This window comes from Myxine glutinosa, chromosome 10 (assembly GCF_964187855.1).
Source record: "Myxine glutinosa chromosome 10, kmMyxGlut1.1, whole genome shotgun sequence".
NCBI lineage: Eukaryota > Metazoa > Chordata > Myxini > Myxiniformes > Myxinidae > Myxine > Myxine glutinosa.
Genome location: NC_136270.1, coordinates 106,847,348 through 106,863,533, shown reverse-complemented (window position 1 = coordinate 106,863,533; position 16,186 = coordinate 106,847,348). Strand labels below are relative to the sequence as shown.

The 16,186-nt window shown below is 40.6% G+C and overlaps 1 protein-coding gene across 1 annotated transcript in view; it reads right to left on the bottom strand.

Moving 5' to 3' along the window:
• Positions 1 to 16,186, bottom strand: part of LOC137433879 (cartilage acidic protein 1) — a 354,284-nt gene that overhangs the window by 81,048 nt on the left and 257,050 nt on the right. Inside the window, exons 6-7 of the mRNA XM_068126319.2 lie at positions 10,146 to 10,280; positions 9,307 to 9,455 (exon numbers count right to left, since the gene is read on the bottom strand). Of these exons, the coding sequence (XP_067982420.2) occupies positions 9,307 to 9,455; positions 10,146 to 10,280 (284 nt within the window). The remainder of the gene's footprint in view (positions 1 to 9,306; positions 9,456 to 10,145; positions 10,281 to 16,186) is intronic.

Below are 16,186 nucleotides of genomic sequence, written 5' to 3'. Positions count from 1 at the left end.
TTGGGGGACAACCCCCACTTCGCCCTCCCCCGGTTAACCGCCCTAGACCCGGATTTTTTTTAATGGCGGGGGAAAACGTTGGTACATCGCGGGTGATGAACGGAACGTTGTTGTCAAGTTTAATCGAAATTGTATGTGTAGTTTTTTTTTTTTTTTTGTATACAAGATCGAGGCTCGTGTAAGAGCTAACACATTAAACACACATTAGCACATAAAACACAAACAAGAGAAAAATGACCACAGTGTGGTCACCAGCTGCGACGTGTAGAATCATGAGGATATCAGTTGCAATATGCGCTACCAAATTCGACCAGTCATTAAATTATACGCACGCACTAGCGTCTTTTTGTCTATCAGCTAAATTTATTCTGGTTTCTTCAAACAAATCGCGATTTTAGTCCGCGATGTTCTTACCTCATACCAATGCACGTCCGAGTGTATGCGCATCCGCTATTCAATAATTACACCTAATTTGTGTCAAGTTCTGTGAAACGAGATTGATATGAAAACATTCATGTTGTCTTTGTTGCTAAATTTATTCTGGTTTCTTCAAACAAATCGCGATTTTAGTCCGCGATGTTCTTACCTCATACCAACGCACGTCCGAGCGTATGCGCATGCGCTATTCAAAAAGGCACCCCAACAACAAGAACAACAACGTGATCCTCTCATAGAGCTGCTCGTCGCAGCTAAAAATATAAACGGACCCATAAAACAATAAAGGGAGGGAAACACAAGATGGGGAGAGACAGAGAAGCACACAAGCACAACAGTGGAGAACAGGGAACAGGGACATCGTTTCAGAGAAGAGAGTAAATACCTATTTTGGGGTGTCAAACCTGGGACCTCTTTGACCCCCACACCACCCCACCCTCCCACATACCAAATATCATTTTAGCAATGTTTGCTAAATTACGCACTGACTGATGGACGACACGCCATCCCATAATCTCCCTGGAACTGCGTTGCACGTGAACTAAATATATAAAAGTACATGGGAAAAAAACACAAACAAAAAAGACAGCTGCAACAACAACCAGACTGGCACCCGGTAAAGCACATACCTCCACCAGGCTGAATAGCTTACATTTCAAATCTCTTGATAGGCCCGATCTGCAGGAGGACTTTAAAGGAAATCTAATCCGCTTGTTCTTATCACCTCACTCACCCACTCATCCACCAAGTTTTGTCATAATTCCTCCACAACTTTTTGAGATGTCATGCCATATAACGTTTTTGGCCCCATTTGTCAGTTCTGAAGTATCACTTTTAAAATGTCGTATCCGGATCTTCACCAAAATCGAAACAATTCGTCCTTTTCACACACCGAACCTGTCCACCAAATTTCGGCCAAATCCGTCCATAACTTTTTGAGATATCGTGTTGTATATCCTTTTTGGTCCCATCACTCAATGGTGAAGAATCACTTAAAAAATTATAGTATCCGAATCCAGATGTTGACCAAATTCTAATCAAGTCATCCTCTTCTCCACCACCACACACCAAACCTCTCCACCAAGTTTAGTCCAAATCCGTCCATAACTTTTGGAGATATTCTGCTCACAAAGAAACAGAGACAGAAATGGGTGAAAACCTAATCTCTGTCCACCTTTGGTGCCGAAGATAACAAATGGTATAAAATATCCTTTTTACGTATTGTTAGTGATACAACGGGTAGGCACGGCTGGCTATTGATTAAATTGGACATATCTAGGTTTAAACAGTTCAAATAGCCTTGCTTCACCGTGACGGTCAATAAGTCACAAGGATAAACACTTTGCAGGGTTGGTGGCTCCATATCATCAGACAACTTGAGTCATGGTCAGTGATACAGAGCTAAAAGTCGAGTTGGTGACATCAACAGAATAAAAATCTTGGTATTTGATGTGAAGTACAAGCAGCTACATATCAGCAATGTCGTCTATAAAGAAATATTGCCTTAAAAAGGGAAGTGCAATTTTTTGATTATTCAAGAAAACACTCGAATCTCACAAAAAAATTACTTTGTTGCACAGCTCAGCTTCTTTCTTCACCAAGTCACGTTCCCGGAGGGAACGCGTATTCACTAGTGATAGAAAAATCCTCAAATGTGTGCCTAATGTGTGTTCACTAATATGTGTTCACTAATATGTGTTCACTTATACGTGTTCACTTATACGTGTTCACTAATACGTGTTCACTAATACGTGTTCACTTATACGTGTTCACTAATACGTGTTCACTAATACGTGTTCACGAATATGTGTTCACTAATACGTGTTCACTAATACGTGTTCACTAATACGTGTTCACTAATACGTGTTCACTTATACGTGTTCACTAATACGTGTTCACTGATACGTGTTCACTGATACGTGTTCACTGATACGTGTTCACTGATACGTGTTCACTGATACGTGTTCACTGATACGTGTTCACTGATACGTGGTCACTGATACGTGTTCACTAATACGTGTTCACTAATACGTGTTCACTAATACGTGTTCACCAATACGTGTTCACGAATATGTGTTCACTAATACGTGTTCACTAATACGTGTTCACTAATACGTGTTCACTAATACGTGTTCACTAATATGTGTTCACTAATACGTGTTCACTAATATGTGTTCACTAATACGTGTTCACTAATATGTGTTCACTAATACGTGTTCACTAATACGTGTTCACTTATATGTGTTCAATAATACGTGTTCACAAATATGTGTTCACAATACGTGTTCACTAATATGTGTTCACCAATATGTGTTCACTAATATGTGTTCACCAATATGTGTTCACTAATATGTGTTCACCAATATGTGTTCACTAATATGTGTTCACCAATATGTGTTCACTAATATGTGTTCACCAATATGTGTTCACTAATATGTGTTCACTAATATGTGTTCACTAATGTGTTCACTAATATGTGTTCACAATACGTGTTCACTAATATGTGTTCACTAATACGTGTTCACTAATACGTGTTCACTAATACGTGTTCACTAATATGTGTTCACTAATGTGTTCACTAATATGTGTTCACTAATGTGTGTTGGCAATATGAAGAACGTGAAAACACATTAGCATGCAAATAATATTTTAACCCTTATTAGACCAGGAGCCTAGAAGGTTTATTCAAGTGAAAAGCGCCGAAGCAACTGACCACGTGGGTTGAAAGGGTTCTACCCCCACATCACAAAAATGCATTGCTGCCGGGTCAGGGCCGGTGCCTTCCCACCCAAATCGCCCAAAATAGGGACGCCATTACCGAAAATCCTATTTCCCTCAATATCTGGAAAACTATACATGGCAGTATCACAAATCTGGTGTCTACACCCATGTTTTCATGGTCAACCATTATAAAAATGCATTTCTCCTTAGCCAGGGTTGTGTCTTTCCCGCCCAAAAGCACCCAAAGTGCCAAAAGTAAGGAAACCATTGCTGAAAGATCATACTTTCCTAATTATCTGGAAAACTATACATAATACCATATGCAAAAACAGTGTTTAGACTTTAAACACTTTTCTAAACACTATCTTGCACCACGTTTCTAAACAAGTTTAAATTTATGCTAAACATGTTTAGGAAGTTGATGGCTTGTGTTTATTAAACAGACGGTGTTTATGAATTTGACATTTGTGTTTAGGTTTTAAACATGTTTAGAAACGTTGTGCAAGAAAAGTGTTTAAAGTCACAAATGATGTGTCTACACCCATGTTTTCATGGTCAGTCATTACATTGACAACATTTACAGTGTTTAAAATATCTAATTCACCATGCATTACCTCAACAATGGTGTATTATGGTATTTCCATCCAACTTGTGTCCTTAACTCACAACTTGCAGAGTCATTGTCCTTCAGAATGAAAATAGTACTGTTCAATGACACGAGTCACCTTTTGATACAAACAATAGCATGCTCAACTTCCACCCAATTAGATGAGCTGATGGTTGTAGTAAACAAAGCCTGTAGTCACTGTGCTGCCCTCTAAAGTTGTTTTTTTTACTACGGATACCCAGATGTGTTCAATTTAATTTAATAATTTAGTATTATCACCATCTTCCGTGATCATTGTCACGTTTTTTTTTTTCCCACAGTCATTAAGCTGGCAGAATTTTTTTCCTGCTGTGGCGTCCATTTTGGAAGCCATTTTGGCCACCATCTTGAATTTTGGCAGAAGGATACTCAGCAACATTGGAAATAATGGTAAATTTGAATTATTTGATCCCATAAACCTACCCATTGGCACCTTTTATAATTGTACTAGATGCTGTACTAGAATCTGAGATATAGTTATTTTTATGTAAAAATGGCGGACATTGTGAAATTCAAAATGGCCACCATTGGAATAATAGGAAAAAAATGACACCAACCCAACTGTGTTCCTTGGGGTTTAAGGAAATCAAAAACATTGGTGCAACTAGTATAGCAAATTTTGCAATAAAATCAAGACATGTTACATAACACCATGTACGGTACAATATAATACGCCATTGTTTAGATAATACATGGTGAATTTAGTCATTTTTAAAGCACTGCAATTGTTGGCAATGTAATAATTGACCATGAAAACATGGGTGTAGACACATCATTTGTGATATTCTCATGTATAGTTTTCCAGATATTGAGGAAAGTAGGATTTCAGCAATTGTTTCCTAACTTTGGGCGCTTTTGGGCCGGAAAAATATGACCCTTACTAAGGAGAAAACTTCATTTTTGTAATGATTAACCATGAAAACATGGGTGTAGACAGCAGATTTGTGATACTCCCATGTATAGTTGTCCAGATATTGAGGGAAATAGGATTTTCAGCAATGGTTTCCTTACTTTGGGCACTTTGGGTGCTTTTGGGTGGGAAAGACACAACCCTGGCTAAGGAGAAATGCATTTTTGTAATGATTGACCATGAAAACATGGGTGTAGACACCAGATTTGTGATACTCCCATGTATAGTTGTCCAGATATTGAGGGAAATAGGATTTTCAGCAATGGTTTCCTTACTTTGGGCACTTTGGGTGCTTTTGGGTGGGAAAGACACAACCCTGGCTAAGGAGAAATGCATTTTTATAATGATTGACCATGAAAACATGGGTGTAGACACCAGATTTGTGATACTCCCATGTATAGTTGTCCAGATATTGAGGGAAATAGGATTTTCAGCAATGGTCTCCTTACTTTTGGCACTTTGGGTGCTTTTGGGTGGGAAAGACACAACCCTGGCTAAGGAGAAATGCATTTTTATGATTGACCATGAAAACATGGGTGTAGACACCAGATTTGTGATACTCCCATGTATAGTTGTCCAGATATTGAGGGAAATAGGATTTTCGGTAATGGCGTTCCTATTTTGGGCGATTTGGGTGGGAAGGCACCGGCCCTGACCCGGCAGCAATGCATTTTTGTGATGTGGGGGTAGAACCCTTTCAACCCACGTGGTCAGTTGCTTCGGCGCTTTTCACTTGAATAAACCTTCTGGGCTCCTGGTCTATATTTGCCCAAAATTGTACGTTAAAATAAATGTCTGCTCAATCCGTGATGTGACAAGATCATAAAAGCTCGTGCAATGCTTTTTTTGCGACTACGAGGCATCTTCCTATATGAAACGTGGCAGCTGGCAAAATGTTTAAGATAAGACGTACATGGCCGAGAAATATGAAAATGCAATTTTGGTTTTGACTATTAAGCACAAGCCACATTGGGGACTTTAAACTGTGGATTCGTTTTGATTAAAATAGTTATTGTAGTAAAAAACATGCTTGCCAAGTTACATGGAAAAGTAAAAAATAAATAAATAAAAGGTCCACAAATGATGTCAGAACAATAAATTTCTTGGGGAAGGTTTAAATTCAATTCAGTAACAGGTGGAAGGTATGTAGATATTAACGTGAATGTGCCAGTCCGTGTTTTTGTTATTTCCTCATCAGACAGTATTCACTCTTACCTGTACCTGCCCCACTGTTCTCTTCCCCATTCATCCCAGTCCTCCACCCAGTGAAATTTAGTCAATAAACTGATCGAGAGAATTAATGTGATGTTGATAAATTGCAGATCACGAGGGGCCAAGTGGTCCCCTCCGGGGTCTAAGTTTCAATTGTATGTCTGTATAATCCTGAAGAAGCAAAAATTAAATAATACATACCAAATACTTCGGTCTTCATTATATTTGCTTTCTACAAATCAGAAACATCACGTGTTTACCTGGCACTGCCAGCACACTCGTCACATGCACTACTTGCTGTTAACTGCTCCCCAATGAACTCTGCCCTACAATTTCAGTTGATGGAATGTAATCTTGCAGACACATTGTATCAATATTGATGGCTGGGAATCTGAGGTGATGTATAAAGAATAAATAAATAAATGAAACAACACGTTGCAGCAGAAAAGGCATTCCCTGCAATGCGGGCATGACGGATTGCTTGCATAATGGAATAAGACAGGCTATTCAGGGCAATGCCTTATTGCTCATATTCCTCGGCAGAGACGTTGATGGATTCGAAACTTGTTTTGAGTTATGAAGATGAAAAATATAGTCTTCGAATAAATTATCAATAATGTTTCAACTTTTGTGTTTTGCAACAAAATGCAATTTCTGGGCCTCTCCCCGAACAAAAAGAAATGAAAGAAGGGAACTAATTTATTAGCCTTTCAACACAATCAAATTGCTTATACGTGGCAGCTGAAGTTGGCAGGCATTCATTTCACGTAATTCTAATTTCGATGTGGCAGCACACCTAGCTTGGTGTTGGCTTAGCGGTTCGGGTGCCGGCTTGGGATCCTTGGATCCTGGGTTCGAATCCCGGTCGATCGCTGAATTAACACCAGGGGGGTTGACTCAGCCTGTCATCCTTCCGAGGTCGGCAAATTGAGTACCAGCTTGCTGGGATGAATGATGCCGGTGTGTACCCCGGTTTAGAATAGGTGCACGGTATCCCTGCGCATCGTAAGAGGCGACTAAGGGTTGGCGTCAGGAAGGGCATCCGGCCATAAAACATTGCCTCAAACAAGGAACCATGATTGTCATGGGGCCCGCAAGGCTAACCCCCACTCTAGTGGGGAAAATGGCCTTAAAACGATCATTCATTCATTCATTCAGTACACCTAAAGTAGTCACAGTGCACACAGACGGCATCCATAGGCCCTGGTATATGTTAAGACTGTTCATGATTTACTTGAGCAGGTTCCACATTATAATGAGGTCAGGTCACTTTACCTGCCACAAAAAAAAAAAAAAAAAAAAAAAACTGCCACAAAAGGTGAAAAAAACATTTATAATTATCTCGCCACCAAAAGTGGACTGAGGTTATATTTTCACCCTTGTCTGTCTGTCTGTGAGCAGGATATCTCAAAAGTTAACAAAACCGGTCAAAACTTGGTGGACAGATTAGTTGTAGAAGAAAGACGAATCGATTAGATTTTGGTGAAGATTCGGATCTGAATACCATAATTTTAAAAGAGATTCTTCACCATTGAGATAGGGCCAAAAACGACAAATACCACGATATCTCATAAATATGTGGACTGCTTCGGACGAAACTTGATAGACAGGTTGGGGATGTGACACGGACGGATTGATTAGATTTTGATGAAGATCCAGATCCGGATGCGATAATTTTTTTAAGGGATTCTTCACCATTGAGAGATGGAGCCCAAACCTATATACGTATACCATGATATTTGAAAATGAGAACAGGATATGACAGAGACCAGAGACCAGGACAGGTTATGACAAAAGTAGGTGGATGAGTTTGGTAGGTGACAAAAACAAGGCGATTCGATTTTGGTTCAGGTCCGTATCCAGATCCGGCCTATCAGTGGGATAGAAAACGTAAACGGTTCAGCCTGGTGGAGGTTTGCTCTCTACCGAACGCCATTCTACTTTTCTATCAGACAGGCACCATCAATATTAGTTTGTCATCCTGGAACACTCATTTGGAAGCAGAAGAAACATTCCAGGATGAATTGACTTTGCTCCTTTGTTTCATAGACTATCTTGCGTCTCACATCATTCCTGCTATGACATGAGAAGACCCAACTACTGCGATCCACATCTAACAAAATCTCAAATTATCTGTGCAGATTAAAAAATAAATTTGGAAAATCACCATTTAGATATATTTCTCCAGATAATTTATCTTCACTTAAAACATACATTATAATCTCAGTTCATTCTTCATGACTTGGTGAAAGTTTTTGAAAAGTTCTTGCAAAGACAACGACAAGGGCATTGCAGAGGGAGAGCGCAGAGGCACCGGGAATGGAAAGAGAAGGTCAGCTGCTAATATCTCAAAGCAACAAAGAACAGGAGTTTATTGCAAGTTGCATGGTGGAGTTTTTACTTTGGAAACATTAAATTACTGTGAGAGTATGACCTTTGTGGGGGGAATTTGGGGGTTTTAGGGCAGTGCTTCCTCTTCACAAGTTGCTTGCCTACAAGGGAAACAGATCAACGACAGTGATTCCTGGTGCTTCATGGAAACCAGACAGGGTGCAACTGGAAAATTAACCCCTTCCTGAAGTTCATTAAATTGCTAGCTGAATTTTTGTGAACAATACAATAGTGATGAGGGTTCCTTAAGTTTCCAAAATCTTCGAATCCGAATCCTTAAACTACTACCGCAGCTTCATTTTGGGCAAACCTCGAACATGCTAGTCTGGTGCGCTCACTCCTAGACGACAACCATACCCATCAGCTTCCATCATTCTTCTTCAGCTTCATTCATTATCAGATAACATACATTTCATGTTAATCCAGGCAACATCCAAGGAAACAGAAACATGCACATCGTATTCTGATGGAAGGATACTGTGAGGCAAAGCCTCATCACACGTGCACCCCATAGCTGTAGACTGAGAAGAACCACCTTTTGAGGCCATTTTTCCCCCGCAGAGCACAGGTTGGTCCTTTTTCGGGCATTGTGGTCCCCTTTTTGAAGCAATGTTTTATGGCCAGATGCCCTTCCTGCCACCAACCCTGTTAGTTACCTCTTTCTACCCACAGGGAATTACCAGTGAACTGGTACTCAATTTGCCGACCTCGGAAGGATGACAGCCTGCGTCAACCCCCCTGGCGTTAATTCAGCGATCGACCGGGATTCAAACCCATGGTCCTAGGATCCCAAGCCGGCACCCTAACCGCTACCATAGCTGTAGGCCTAATGAACGTAAAAAGAATGGAGTAAATGTTTTTAGACGAGACTTGTGGAGACCCGACATTCATTCATAAAAGTTTTTGAAGAACGAATTAATGTGGTCCATAATGTCATCAAACAATGTGTGATATATCTACTTAGATTAAGAAAAGAGCCGTCGATGGTTACCTTAAATTTTATTCCTCGGTGCTTATCCTCACTCTGTATGAAGAGGCGATGAGGGCCGTTCCAATTACCATACACAATGTCCACTTTCCCATCACGGTTGAAATCCGCGAGAGCCACGCCGCGCCCATGCTCCGCCGCATCAGCAACACCTGACGTCAGAAACACTGATTACCAGAGGAACGCAGAATCTCACCTGTAATCCAAGATAAACGTTAGCACGTCACATCAAAACTTCAAGTCTGCAAGTTCTTTCTGTTAAGCAACATGGAGGCCTAGCGGCACATTAATTGATCTAACATTCATTCATGTAGTTCAGTGATCATCTGTAATTGATTATAATTCGTTATTTAATAAATCCGAGCAAAATATGTGCTTGATCAGTCTCAATTTGTCTGTGATTCCAACAACAGTGGTGGCCATAGCGAATTGCCAGGTTTCTGCAGTCTTCCACTGCTTACGATGCATCCTCCTGTTGTTAGGGCCGATGCGTTCCTCAATAACTCAGTGCTACGACTGCAATTACACGCTTCCCTGCCGACAATGTTTTTGTGTCACCACATTGCTGTCCACCTGCTGGTGAAGCGGCCAGAAATGTCATTTCCATAGCATCGAACATCGTGTGGAGTTTAGGGCTTCTATCTGCCTCTAACAATGAAGGGCGGCACCAGTCGGTTGGCACAACGATGCTTTTGGGCAAGTTCTTTTAAAAAGAATAATCAGAGTTGTACTTTTTAATTGTACCACTTGTCTGCTGTCCTGTCATAGAAAGTAAACGAGTCACATTTTCATTTCTGCATTGTCAACAAGTTAAACTTCCTGAATGTCATTTGCATCTTTACCTGTACTGCCCGCGACGTCCATGAAGGTGCCATCACCATTGTTTCTGAACAGGAAGTTTGGCCCGTGCTCATTGTCACAGAAGATATCAGAAATGTTTGAGTTCACAATTGGACCCACTGTGACTCCTCGACCACCTGCAAGAAATATGATCAAAACCGTGAAAATACAAGGAAAATTGAATTGCAAAATTCTCATGGGATTTGATGGAACCCATCAATTAATGAATATCACATCTCAAGAGAAATTACCAGATCTCTTTGAAAGCGAGTGCTAAATTACACAGTTGTAATATATATCCTTTGAGCCCCTGTCCTACACCACGTCCGCCTTTACGCAAGTGCAACCTTAAAAAGAACAGTCTCGTAATTGTGTAGCCTGATCGCATTTTGCGATTCTGTGAAATGATGATGTCTTGCTTAGTTAACATGTTTAACTCTTATATGCAGGCGTCAAAAATCCTACATAAACGCAGCCATTGGCCCTCGGAGGCCCAACGAATGTATACGTGTAATGTTTTCAATTATTTATTTTTTTTATAGATTTTTTTCTTTCATATCCTTTTTCAATCCAAGTCGATGCTCATGGATGTGTATTTGCTCAGAAAATGTGAATCATTGATCCTATTCATTGTAAGAATCCCATTCAAGTAATGAATCTTTTCCTTTTTTTTTTTGCAATTTTTTTTTTTTGTTCTTGGTTTTTCATCTCCTTTTCTCTAAAACGTTGAGGCTCATTGAGGAGTATTTGCTCAAAAAATATGATTCACTAATCCTTTTATTTAGAATGTATATGTCCACAACTGTCAAAAATCCTACACCTATGCAGCCATTGGGTCTCGGAGGCCCCACAAATGTATTCGTGTAAAGTTTTTAAATTTTCATATTTTTGTCACTGAAATATTTGTAACCAAGTTATAGGAGCATATAATGAGGCTCATATGAAGAAAATAATGATATAACATAGTAGTACAACAACATTTATTTGGGGCCTTGAAGGCCCCAGGCCTGCATTCGTGTCGGATTTTCGGGTTATAAGTGAAGAATGAAGATTTTCCCACGAGTCTGAATGAATTTTTTTAATGTCACTGAATTTTGTGTAACAACATGAAAGTCGGTGAAAATGAGGCTCATTCCCAAAAAAATTGTACAGCATAGTTTTTGCAACAACAAAAAAACCTTGTGGGCCTCCGAGGCCCAATCACTGCATCCAAGGGTTAAGAAAGGTTTCACATGTTTGGTGATTTCTATATTTACATGTTTGGTGAATGTTGATAAATTATCAAGTCGATGGATCATTACCTGGAGGGGATCACAGGTTATTGGGCAGCATCAGGAAGACAACAATAAACAGGTGAAAGAATCAAAAATTAAACAGCTTTAGTATAATGAGGTACAGTCACGTGAAAAAGTAAGTACACCCCATGTAAAGTTTTGACTTTTTCAACATATTTCAACATACAGCTATTTGATCTTCATTTCAACAATATTGATAGATAAAGGTGATACAACATAACAAATATCATGAAACATTTACATTTTGTAGTCCATTGTATAATTTAAATAAACATAAATGCAAATTTTGCATGTGGAAAAAGTAAGTACACCCTTGGCTCTAATAGGTGATATTGCCCCTTTGGCAGAAACAACCTCAAGTAGGCGTTTCTTATAACTGTCTACCAGTCTCTGACATTGTCTGGGAGAAATTTTTGCCCACTCCTCCATGCAGAATTCTTTCAGCTGTGCGATGTTTGAGGGGTTTCTTGCATGCACAGCTCATTTCAAATCCCCCCACAACATCTCGATGAGATTTAGATCCGGGCTTTGACTTGGCCATTCCAGAACCCTCCATTTCTTTCTTTTCAGCCATTCCTTGGTGGATTGACTGGTATGTTTAGGGTCATTGTCATGTTGCAAGGTCCACTTTCGGTTGAGCTTCAACTCTCCGACAGATGGCCTCACATTATCCTCAAGCACCCTCTGGTACAATGAAGAATTCATAGTGGATTATATGATGGTGAGCTGCCCAGGCCCTGATGTAGGAAAGCTGCCCCAAACCATAATATTTCCACCACCATGCTTTACAGTTGGTATCAGGTTCTTGTGGTCAAATGCTGTCTTTGGTTTTCGCCAAACATGTCTTCTGGTACTGTGGCCAAATAGCTCTACCTTTGACTCATCTGTCCAGAGCACATTGTTCCAGAAGTGCTGGTCTTTGCCTAGGTGTTCATTGGCAAACTTTAGTCTTGCCCTGATGTTCTTTCTGGACAGCAAAGGTGTCCTCCTGGCACACCTACCATGTAGATCAAATTTGTGCAGCCTATTTCTAATGGTAGACTCGTGCACTTTGACATCAACAGTGGCAAGAGCTACCTGGAGGTTCCGTGATGACATTCTTGGGTTCTTCGATACTTATTTCAGCATCTTGCGGTCTGCTCTCGGGCTGAACTTGCTGGGGCGGCCTGGCTTGAACAAGTTGGCAGTTGTTTGGAATCTTCTCCACTTGTAGATGATCTTCCGGACAGTCAAATGATTGATTTCAAATTGTTTGGAGATCTTTTTAAATCCCTTCCCAGACTCGTGGGCATCTATAACCTTCTTTCTGAAGGCCTCAGAGAGCTCTTTTGATCTAGGCATGGTGATGCCACACACTTCAACATCAAAGAGCAAACCAAACTAAATGTCTGAGGTTTAAATAAGACAGGTTCCTCCAAAATCCTCTCTAACGATGTTCTAATCATTTTCACCTGAGCTGGTGCATCTGATTCTAATTTTAGGTATTCGAAGTAGTGATAAATGTAGGGGTGTACTTACTTTTTCCACATGCGAAATTTGCATTTATGTTTATTTGAATTATACAATGGACTACAAAATGTAAATGTTTCATGATATTTGTTATATTATATCACCTTTATCTATCAATATTGTTGAAATGAAGATCAAATAGCTGTATGTTGAAATATGTTGAAAAAGTCAAAACTTTACATGGGGTGTACTTACTTTTTCACGTGACTGTATGTGTCGGATATAAGAGTCAGACTCATTCTTTCAAAGCAAACTTGCATTTCTACTTTACCAATGCAGTAAAATGATCTGCGTCACAAACTCCGATGATGTGTAGATTGTTATCATTAGACGAGGCGCAATATATGATTTCGCTGGGAAAATCAGGCAGCAAAGCTGGTCTCCAAAGTCAGCTCCAGACTTGGCATCCTCTGTTGATCCTATTATTTTTGTGGGAAAATCAGAGCTTTTCAGAGTCTACAAGGCCTTTGCCAATAGCTCAGTGGAGTGCCGCTCTCCCCTAGGAACGAGCGCCCCAGCATCACATCTGTCTCGCCTAGTTTCCGTGGAATCTAGAGGATCTCAACATAAGTGGAATCTCCCATTATGAGGCCGAAGCACTCAGTGTTGCTCTCGCATCACAGGCAGGTTCATGATCCACCTGTGTTCTATCATCTATTCTCCAACATTACTCCTGCTGCTCTCTCAATCTTCTGACCAGCAACTCCAAGATGCACGCACTCTTCCAGTAACACCTTCCTGGTTAAATTCCATGCAAAAATTCAGGTTGACTGCACACCTCAATTCCTTTGTTCCTTGCTTCTCTTGCATGTTGAAGAACCTTCCAGAGACCATTAATTCCAACTCTTCCCTATATGCCTCCAAGCAGGCTGTGATTCAAGCATTGCTATCTCATGTCATTGCCCATCCTGACCTATGATCTTTATTACCCCCATTAACTCTTCCTAACCCAACCCTCTTACTAATACTGCTTTCAGTGTTTTCTCCCCTTCTCTCTGCATTATTTTCCTGTTCCTTCATTCCCTTCCTGATTGTACCCAATTGTTGACCAGCTACTCCCCTGTCAGATCAACCTTGCTCTTTCGTGACCCTCACTCATGCAGAGAAAATAACCCACACTTCACAGAATGGCTTCCACTCTCTGCTAGATGTGATCATATCTAGCTTCCTCCTCCAAAATTTCCTGCCCTTTCTCAGCTCCCCATTCCCACCTCAGACCACGTCCTCTTTAAGGTATTTGTCTCTCTAGTGACCCTCAGGGAATGACCGACCAAAACACCTCCTTGTCTGGCAGTTTAACTTGACAGATTGGTCTATCATTTAATGCCCCATTACTTCCATCGAATAGTCTGGTTGGGGACCCATATATTTCTCTCTCCCTTTCCTCTCCCCCTCCTCCTCTCACCTCCCCTTTCTATGGGGGTCTTTGTGGTGTTACGACATCTGCTCACGTGTGTTTGTGTGCCGTTGCTCCATGCTGTGCAGAGTTATCCTGGTTTTCCTCCTTTTATTCCGTCTGCCTTTCCACTGCTGCTGTTTTAGCTCTATTTTGTTCCTTTTCCTACTCCTTTTCCTCTGAGAGACAGAGAGCGAGAGCACTGACGACGGTGTCGTTAAGATCTAGTTTGCTTTTGGAGGTGGCTCTGCCATAAAAAGCAAAAAAAACTATTTCTGAAAACCATAGAAAATCATTAATCACGGTCCAATTTGAAGCTAAATTTTTTTGGGCAATTACAAAATGTCAAATATATCCCTTGAGTGTCGATTTTCGATTTCACCAGTGACGTCACATTGTGAACTCACCTTGATCCTAATGGAGACTTGCATTGAGAAACTGTGCATGTCAAGCTCAGATCCTGATACTGATTCCATCGTCATTTGCAACTCAGAAGGTTCTCAGCATGTTGAAACTGATCACTGGGTTTGTGAAGAAACTATTGAAGACAAAATTAGTGATAGAAACACTTTCGGAGGAATTGTAGATCCAAATCATTTCGAACCTTGTGCGAGCGAATCAGATGAACGTTGTGTTAGTGAAGAGGAAGATGGAAGAGGTTTGCAGTGCAGATGAAAACGCCTGTCGAATGTTCACAACTTGGTAGGTTTTGTTTTTATGTTCAATTGATGATTTATCTGGGATTTTGTATTCAAATAAAATCAGTTATATTTAATTCCACAATAAATACTGCACAGACATGACGCTGAATTGACTCAACACCTACACTTCCCAGGCACATGGTTGATGGGGGATTGTGGAGGGTATGGGATGATGGTGGGTGTTGTGGCGGCGAAGGTTGATGGGGGATTGTGAGGGAGAGGTGGTGGAGGGGTGGGGAGGTGGGGTTGTGTAAGATAACTGTCAGGCCTTATTCGTCAGGCCTACGCTGTGGTGTACTCTCGCGAGATCTCACTCGATCCCTCTCGGTCGCAAGAACATATACCTTATTTCATAAAACATGGAACAGGAACAGCATTACATTACATTCTGATTACATATCCTCTCCTTCAGAATGAAAATCAATTTGAAGATTAAATTTGTCCAGATTCCGGATGTTCGTGTGGGATGGTCGTGGGTATTGTCAGCGAGGGTGATGCTTGATGGGGGACGTTGGAGTAATGGAGTAGGGAGGTGGTCATCTTCCTGGTGCGATGTCATGGCTAATTATGAAGAGGAAGAAGATTTTTACTTTTAATCGCAAAATTACCCAATTTATTAATCGGAAAAAGACACGTCATATCTATTTTGTAAGATATCAAGTGATGGATTAGCATCGAGGTGGTCTGAGCATTTGGGTTCCCCTTCAAGCATAAATGGTGTTTTAAAATGTGCAATGTGTAAAGTAATTTTTGAAAATAACAATTTGTGGAATTTTCTGTTTAAGCATGCTCTGGTTATATCCTTTACATTTTTGTACTTCTTCATTTTTTATTTACCAATTTGATTCCTATTTATTCAAGTGTTGAGCCTGGTGTTGGCTTAACGGTTAAGGTGGCTGACTTAATATCTTTGGGTCTTGAGATTGAGCCCCTGTCGTGCCATTGAAATATTGAATTAACACCGGGGTGGGGTTGACTCAGCCTGTCATCCTTCCGAGGTCAGAAAAAGGAGTACCAGCTTACTGGGACGAATGAGCCATTAAAGTGTCCTGTGTCGGAGTGGCGACCCATCCAGAATTGTGCCAAATAGCTTAGAAACTCCTTCGGCAGCCATATACATCTGCAGATGCAAAAAGGAGTGG